The sequence below is a fragment of the Cololabis saira genome, chromosome 12 (genome assembly GCF_033807715.1).
Source record: "Cololabis saira isolate AMF1-May2022 chromosome 12, fColSai1.1, whole genome shotgun sequence".
Taxonomy (NCBI): Eukaryota; Metazoa; Chordata; class Actinopteri; order Beloniformes; family Belonidae; genus Cololabis; species Cololabis saira.
The window spans coordinates 9666180-9675639 of record NC_084598.1 but is presented as its reverse complement, the minus strand read 5'-3'; the positions used below and the strand labels follow the sequence as shown (position 1 = coordinate 9675639).

The 9460-nt window shown below is 41.4% G+C and overlaps 1 protein-coding gene across 1 annotated transcript in view; it reads left to right on the top strand.

The window, feature by feature from the left end:
- Positions 1 to 9460, top strand: part of LOC133456277 (acid-sensing ion channel 1-like) — a 56939-nt gene continuing 47479 nt past the window's right edge. Inside the window, exons 1-2 of the mRNA XM_061734738.1 lie at positions 1 to 944; positions 7152 to 7347. Coding sequence (XP_061590722.1) covers positions 583 to 944; positions 7152 to 7347 — 558 coding nt within the window. The 5' untranslated portion in view covers positions 1 to 582. The remainder of the gene's footprint in view (positions 945 to 7151; positions 7348 to 9460) is intronic.

Sequence of the window (9460 nt, the reverse complement as noted above, 5' to 3'; positions counted from 1 at the left end):
CTTCTGGACCGGGATTCAGACGACAGGACCCCTCCATCCGACCTGGAACATGTGCACATTTAAGCTGCAGAGCAACTCCTCACAGACCCGCCACAAAAGGATTCAATTCCTTCTCTGAGCTACGGGCTTCTTCTTGGTGATGTGTCTGTATTTAGGGATTACGCGTGCACCGCTGGACGTATAATCGTTGAAATACTTTGCCAAATCTTTCTTTCTTTCTTTGTCTGCACTGCCACCCACCGAGAAAGCTGCTGAACATCACTGTAGCGGGGGGACTGCCGTACCCTCGTCTGGCATCTTTATTATGGTTGCGTTTGGGCTCTTGCGTGCCTTGTTTCGTTATTCCTGCGCACAAATCCATCTCATCTGACTTTGCTGGAGAGCGGGATGTGTGAGTGATGGCGATCAAACCCTATCAGGAGTTGTCTTCTGCACGTTTGTACCTGTCCCGGCAGATGGTGGCAGTTTGTGCCACAGATGAATGAATGAGTGAATGAATGAATACTTGCACGGTTTATCCGAACAGGGAGAGCGTTGATGCTGTTTTCTGACTGTGGCATTACAGTTCCTCCAATCTAAACAATGGATCTCAAAGTGGAAGCAGAAGAAATGGACTCAAATCGCCCTCCACCCATAGAAGTTTTTGCGCACAGCTCGACGCTGCACGGAATCTCCCACATCTTGACCTACGAGCGCAGCGGCATCAAGCGCTGCCTGTGGCTCGTCTGCTTCTTGGGCTCTCTGACCTTCTTGCTGTACGTGTGCGTCGACCGGATCCACTTTTACCTCGAGTACCCGCACGTCACCAGACTGGATGAGGTCGCGACCCCGATCATGACGTTCCCCGCCGTCACCTTCTGCAACCTGAACGCGTTCCGCTTCAGCCGGGTGACGCGCAACGACCTGTACCACGCAGGGGAGCTGCTGGCCCTGCTCAACCAGAGGTAACACTGCTCTCTGACATGTGGACACACGTCCAGAGATGGATATCTAAAGATGATGCAATGCACAACACTGCATCTGTTTTTACTGGTATTATTGAATCACTTCAGGGAAAACACTTGGAAAACAAACTGGAGAGTCTTCACTAAACAACTGAAATGTAGACTATAAGTATTTTTGTCATTTATACATGTCAATACTCAGAGGTGTCAAGTAACGAAGTACAAATACTTTTACAATTATACAATTATCTGTACATTTTACTCCTTACATTTTAAAAACAGCCTCGTTACTCTATTTCACTTTCACTGGTATTAATATGTAACTAAACTTGGACGTACATTCCAATAAAGGTTAGGATAAATGATAACATGCCTCTGAAGTTTGACTTTTGGCACCATTACAATACTTATAGGCAACTAGTCATCATATCTCCTGCTCTCTGAAACACATGTTAATGCTCAATAGTACACATATATGGTCCTTTAATATATTTGCATTATACTAAGATGCATTCATTTTCAATGGCTTTTGTCCTTAATGGCTTTTTCCCCCCTTACATTACTTTTACTTTTATACTTTAAGTAGTTTTGAAACCAGTACTTTTATACTTTTATTTGAGTAAAAAACTTGAATTGATACTTCAACTTCTATTTATATATAGAGTATTTTTAAACTCTAGTATCTATACTTACCTGAGTAATGAATGTGAATACTTTTGACACCTCTGTCAATACTTATCTTTCCTTAACTTGAGCAAAGCTGCAAAGAAAGTTTTGTCTCAATTGGTGTGATTGGTGCACCTAACATTTAAGGGTTTAAGTGTTCATGTCTACATTCACACTACAGAGTGCTGAAGACTAAGTGTGTTTTCACATGGTCCCTTTTAATTGAACTGGACTCAGTCTTATTAATGTGGACCATAAAGATGAACCAACCGAAAAAGTATCAGTCTTTTATGCTTTCGCATTGTGAGTTTATTTTAAGTGAGGCTTCAGTCTTCTTTCTGTTAAAACTACACAACCCTCAGACCTTTACTGCTTGGGATGAGCCTGAGGAACTGACTACTGTACAACTGAGAAAAGGCAAAGGGAACGTGAGGTGAAATGACTGGAGTATTTTTATTTTCACATTGCTCAAGCTAAGCGAGCCGGTCTGCAGACTCCTGGGATGTAAACTGCAGTGAGGCCATATCCAGAGATGATCTCAGCTCATTATTTCATTTATACTGATCTGGGGTAATTACATATCCGCTGATAATTCTGACAAATTTTTCAGAGATAATTTTGACAGCTTAAAAGGATTGAAAAAGTGTGAAGGCATCCTAAAAGCTTAGCACTCATGTTGTGAAATGTGGACATGCCCAGTTCTGACGTCGTCTGGTAACTCACTGTCTTGATCATCTTTGTCCCGTGATGTTGATGCACCCGTTGATGTGCCTGATAATCAGTAAGCAAAGCATTTATTTCTCAACATTAAAGTAATCACGTGACCTCACATCTGAGGCAGCTTTTCACAAGAATGATTCCTCAAAGTAAAAAACGTCCAGTATCATTTGTTACCCCCCCAGAAACAAATGACAGGACTTGTGGCATGAAATCGATTTAAGACCGTTCCCCACCCACCTCACAGCCAGAAACTGTTTTGTGCTGTGATATTTCAGCTCCTCACATGTTCAGGGGTCACTATTTGACATTTCCTGGCAGCTTGTAGATCTAATCATAGTTTTTATTCATACAAATACATATACACCCCATTTTATTACATATATGCACTCAATGGGCTTTTCCTCAGTCAGAGGTGAATGTATGGGGCCAGCATGGAGGTTTAGTGTTTTGCACAAGGACACTGATGCAAATGGAACACCAAGGGATCGAACCACTGATCTTCCTTTGACACCCACATTTCTGTCAGCTTAATTGCAAAGGCACTGTACTTATAGGATCTTATCTCATAAGTGCCTTCTCGGCAGATTTGTTTCATATTTGAACACTGGAAAATCAATGCTGCTTCTCAATTAAGTTATTTTATAATCAATCAAACAAAATTACCGTACTTTCCATCTCTGACCATCTACAGTTAATGTCCCCAAAACAAAATAATCTATGAACTAATCTTCAAACTAGGTTGGATTTTTCTAATCAATTTGGAAATTATTTCACTTCGCCAATTATATGCTCGCTTCACCTCAAGAAATTAGAAATAAAAGGATATTTTACAAGTTTTTTTAGACATTTAACAGCGAAATGTGTGTGATGATATATTTAAAGTGACCCGTTTTAAGTTCGATTGAACATTAAATCTCATTTTTATTCACATAGTCCAGGAAAATGAATGTGGCGTATTAACACTGTTTCATAAAAGATCAATAAAAGACCATATTCCATGACAGTATGTTTAAATCAGACGTTCTTTCATATGAGAAGGCATTCAGAAAAAAAAGCACTTCCAGCAATCTGGTGAGTCCAATAAAATGGTGAAAGTTTTAATAATAGCTCAGTGGGAGATCACAGGGCAAGTAGAGAGCAGGAGCATTTACTCCTTTTTAGTACAAGTCAGCATGAGCAGATTTTTGTGAGCTGAGTGTTATGGGTTTCCCCCCACACAGTTACCAGCCTTTATTCTCACTTTGATTATTATTGTAATCTTTCTATCCATCCATCCATCCATCCATCCATCCATCCATCCACCCATCCATCCATCCATCCATCCATCCATCCATCCATCCATCCATCCATCCATCCATCCATCCATCCATCCATCCACCTACTGTATAGAACAAAAGCTGTACTCAGGACCAATGGTGTGTTTTAAAGAGGCAAGTGGCTCATTAAGTTATCTACTGTCATAAAAATAGAAACCGTAATACAAAATTAGATAAAAATGAAATATTCGCATACAATAAACGAAAATAATGGAAGGACTTTACAATCTAAAGCAAAGTAGCGCTTCAGAGGCAGAGCTTAACGAACAAGAGAAAACAAAATCTTCCAAGAGATGCTCTGTTTGGTCCACTCTCTCTGCTTTCTCGCTCTGAACAACAACTGTGCCCTGTGTGCTTTCTGCTTAAACACAGAGAGACACTGTTGGTGAACACAAATTAGCTGAGGAGACAGGAACAGTCCAGACTTAGTACACAAGCAGTCACGCAACTCTTGTTTCTCAGGCTCAGTTCTTCAGCACATTGGATTTAAATAGACACAGTGGGTACCCCAAGAAGAGCAAACATCACCGTTCATTTCACTTACTTCAATTTAGACCTTTCAAGGTCTAAATTCCAAGGCTTCAAAAGTAATTGGATACTTGGCTGATACTTAAATTACACCTGGGCAATGGCTTGTTGTGGCTCAAATGGGCCGTTTCCCACCAAAGCAGCCACAGTGCTGGTTCAGACCCGGAGTCCTACTTAGAAGCAGTGGTCCTTTTTCCAACAGTAGAGAAAGTACCAGTTTAGAGCAAGAGAAACCAGTGCTACTACGGCCTCGAATCCCTGCTGGGGTGAGAGGCAGTTGCTTCAGGGGTGAGACAAACCACGTCTGCACTGCGGTGGTAGAAAAGAAACGGACACAAACTGCACAGCAGCGGTCCATCGATGAGACTGAGCGTGTCCTTGTGTCCCTTGATGGAGGTACCAACCTGATTCAAACATTTGATGGCTAAACTTAAAAAAGAAGAACTTTTGTGGCCTCTGGTCCCTTTTGTTCCAAATACAAGATTAAAAAACTTGTGTTTCAACATCAATGTGAATTTTAAGCAACAATTGAAGAACAGTTTTTTATTGTTCTGAGAAAGCGTCTGATGCTCTGCATGAAGCAGCATTCACTATGGACTGAATTTAAGAACATGATTAGATTTCTATTAAATAAATGTTATTTTGTGTTCAGTATCCCCTGCTGGCATTTATCGATCCTTCCCAAAACAGCAGGTATAAACTGGGTTTGTAGCAGCGTTCATAAACAACTGTCAGCATTTGCAAAAGCGAATAAACTGCTGTTTATGACAACCTTTACAGATGTGGACAGGTAATATTAGGATATTGATTTTGAGGGGGAAGACTAACTCTATCATGTTCACTAACTCTATCAGTGTCCTATGTGCATAATGGTCCTAGAGATTCAGAATACAACAAATGAAAGGTTCAAACCACAGTTGAAGAAATATGACGACGTGGTTCTGCAGGGACTCTGTTTATAGGGAAAAGCAAACCAGTTCTTGATCATATTTGACCAAGAACTGAAGCTCTGAAGTGACTGCAGCACCAGCACCTGGTTCAAGTTGGTTGCAAAGGGGGAACATTTATGTTCAGTGTTGCATGATAGAACTGTTGTCTGTTGATGCCAAGCTTGGGCAGTTTTTAATAGGAATCATAAATTCCTTCAGTTCATTTGTTGTCAGGTTGTGCCATGGTTCCTGGTTCTGTTATGACTTGGTCTTTCAGATAAACTGTCAATTACTTATATTGTGCAGTAGCCTACTGGTACTGATATTAAAAACAATTCCTGTCTTTTCACCATTATTCTTTCTTTAATAGTCAGACTTGGTTTTAAAGGTTTTTCTCAGTTTAAGCCAAATCAACCCAGTCAAACAGAAGCACATTTTCTTCCTTAAAGCAGCACAACGTAACTTTCAGCTTTTGTTGAGTTTGGCGGCTCCTTTGGACAAAAGCGGTAGTGCTTTAGCAGAAATAACACTACGTTTCCCATGAGCACCAGCGCGTACTGCCGGAAAACTCCTGTCCCCGTCGCGTGCATTTGTTTTGATAGCGAATAAAGACGGGACGGACTTTCAAAACTACTTTTCTGTTTCACCAAGTGAACAGATGGAACGCAAAAAAAGATGTTAAACTGCTGGAAAGGAACTGGAATTTACCAGGATACCTTAAACAAGGAAGCCAGGGAGCGGAATATGGAGAACATAATGATTATTAACGGGTTGGGTCCATATGAAATCCCTATCAAAGAGTGGAGGATTTACTGCCGAAGTTCTGCACAACCGACGTCTTAGGCTACCTTATTCAGGAGTGTTTGGCAGCTGCTTTTGTAAATGTTTGACTCGCCATGTGTTTCAATAAATTAGTATAATAGTACAACATACAGTACATGTTTTGTGTCATTCTTACTTCTCTTTTCTTTTTTTTTTGACTGCTATATTATGGTGAAGAGGCTCCGAGGCGTGAGCAATATTTTTGTTTTACTCGTGAGATTATTTTTTTCCTCTGCAGCTACAAATAAGAGTTAATATTTTTTCCTCAACAAACTAGTTTTATCTGAAGATTGGGGTTAATCGCACTGCAGAGAGCTGGCCAGCAACTGCGTTTAGCTGGCGAAGTGGGGAATAAAACCCGTGTTTTGATCCGACCCCGGTCTGTGTGAGTGTTTGTTTGTTTACTGAGGAACGTTATGTTTGGTCGTTACAGACGCGATCCAAGCGAGCCGACGACTCTTTCACTCTTTTACTCTGTTATCTCAGATACGTGGTCTCCATGGTTCTTCCTCCGAGCAGGAAACCGGTGAAAAGTTAAACCTTTAGCGATCTTTTCCCCACGTCTGTTGTGTGTGGAGCTGCTGCAGCCATAACACAGCAACGGGTTACCAGCTTCTGCGGAGCTGCGCTCCAAGCCCCGCCCATTTTCGTCTCGACTGCGAATCGGGAAGGAGGGGGAAGTGACATATGCCGTAAAGCAGTCAAAGCCGTAAAAATGTGTAGTTTTTTAGTGTGGCAGGGTTCCTACCATGCTCCTCAAAGTTACATAGTGCCAGTGAAGGAGATACAGACCCCTCAGACCATGACAGAGGTGTCATTAAACCTGTTGGAATTTGATGTATCATCACAATGACTCTGGAAATATGATGTTAAGGTGGAAAAGTTACATAGTGCTGCTTTAATCCAGAATTGAGATAAAACCTACTCAAGTGGGAGTTATCTTGGAGCTTGGAGCTGCTGCACGGACAGTCATTCTACAGCTGAGTTTATAGGCCTGTGTTTGAAGCTTTATTGTCAGGTCAGGTCAGAGCTGCAAACACCGGAGAAAGACCTTCATGAACTATTTGTCCTTTCACTCTCTTCCTCTTTTAGACCTGGTTAAGTGGAGCTGAAGTTCACTGATGATGACTGACAGGAGTTCATGAAGTGTGCAGAAATTTTCAAAAACTACATTTCAGCTCCTACCAAACTACAGGTCATAAACTTGCATTTGTCTGTTTGGCCAGGTATGAGATCAGGGACATACACCTTGTGGAGGAGAGCGTTTTGGAGAGCCTGAAAGTCAAAGCGGACTTCCACAATTTCAAGCCGCGACCTTTCAACATGCGGGAGTTCTACGACCGCACAGGCCACGACATCAAAGACATGCTGCTGTCCTGCCACTTCCACGGCACCGAGTGCAGACCAGAAGATTTCAAAGTGGTAAGACCTTTTGGATACTGCATGGTTAAAATGCGGGCTAAGTCTTTTTGAGCCATTTTTGGACCAACGTCATTATTTGAATGCACTTAAACTTTGCACGTTAACCCTCTTGCTCATGGGTTCTGCATGCTCTGCAGAGTTTTGTTAAGAGCTGTCAGATTACAGATGGGACTCAGCAACAGCTAAAGTCAGCACCTTGGCTGGTTAATTGATGTGTGGCCACTGAAATGGAAGTGATATTAAAATGCATTATACATTTTTGCCGACACAGACTTTGCAGCAATCTAACAACTTGAGCCAACTGTGGCGGGATAGAAGTTAGATCCGACTGATCGTGATACATGCTCGGCAAAAAAGACTTCATGCTGGTTACAAATTTTGCCTGACTTTCACATTTGCATCTGAATGTGTCTGTGTCACATGACGTTAAAATCTGTCGGGAGCAATGCGGCTGCAGTTTTCTGAGTAATGGCTCGTAATGGCTCCTATTCCACTGCACCGATGTTTTATTCCTCCTGTTTAGATTAAAACTGTAATTTCTAGAAAAAGAGAAACTCCTATCCTTCTAATGTAAAATGTACTTCTCATAAGATTATGTGTTGGTTTAATGAACGCCGAAGCTCAGACTGAGTGCAGTTGTTGTAAAGGGAAGGTGTGTTATTCCGACATGAAGCCAGCTGCTGTGCTGTTTCAGTGCCTTTGGATTGAAAAAAATTCTTGTCAATAAATCTTTCATTGCAAGTTCAGGCTGACATTTACAGCACAATATCTCTTCCCAAATCATTTCTGCAAAAAATAGATATATAAAACCAATTTTAAATCTGTGGATTGTGGAAAAAAAGTTAAAAATCTGTGCTACCAGGTCAAGTTCAACTATAATTTAAGATCTAATTACTCATTTGAACTCTTTTATAGTTCCATTAAATGTTTACGCACAACTTTTCATCCAATTGTCATTTTCCACGTCAAAAAAAGGAAATGAAACCCTTGAGAAGCAGGTGTTTGTCCATGTTCATCATGTATAGCTGCTGAGAAGTGAAGTCCCCCTGCAGCACAGGAGCAACGCTGCTATATATAATGTAAAAGTTTTCATCAATTGACGTGTTTTTTCCATATTATTTTCATTTTGCTGCCCCTTTATTTACCCGTGGGTGCTTATATCTGTGTCTCCTTTCATGTTTCTTCGAGTGATTCTGCTTCATCGTGTAAATGAGGAGTGCTGCCTTTTAAATTGTGTCGTGGGAGAAATATTTCACAGAATAACATCAGCGAACGGAGTCGGAGAACATTTTATTTCTACTAATGAGGCTTGATCAGACTTTGTGAAGCTGTGGCTGTGCTTCGATTTCGTACTCATCCATCCACTCGCTTGCTCACCTGCTATATTGTATTCACCGTGCAGGCGAGTCGCTGGAGGAGTGAAGTAGCCAGCTGCTGATGCTTTTCGGACACAGTGCAGCGTTGCTGCCCGACCGTTAGCCAGGCAGTCACGGTTACACGTGGCACAGTCAAACGGCAGCTGGGTGGGTGCATGCCAGCTTTGAGGACGTGAACAGCACACGCTTGCTGTTTTTGGACTAGAACATGTCTTCATTAACACATCGCATTCATATTGATATAAAAACGTCTGACCATTCATATTTTCTATACTCATCAAATCCTATTCAGCATAATGAAAAAGCTGCTCCATCTGTTCTCGGGTAAGAGACACAAAGCCCACTCTCACAGGACCAGAAGGAAACAATCACACATGCTAACTGGAGGAGGCTGGAGTACCCGGAGAAAATCACACAGGCAAACAGGCACATTATGAATTAATACTGTCCATGGAAAGAAGAAAAATATGCTAAAACAAAACCACAGCTTTTGTGGACTACTTTGAGTGCGACAATTTAATTGTGCCTCTCTGGCAGAAGTTCAAGTTCTGGTTTAAATTTCATGAAAGAAGACTCGTGATTGATTAAATAAATATCAACAGGTGTGTGAGCATCATCTCAGACGTTTGTGAAGTGGAGGACAGAAAGCAGTATCTGTTGTTAGAGCACAGCAAAAGCACTAAAGCTGAGAGAAAAGGCTTTAAATGTGTAAGTCACCAACAAAATGAAAGGAAATC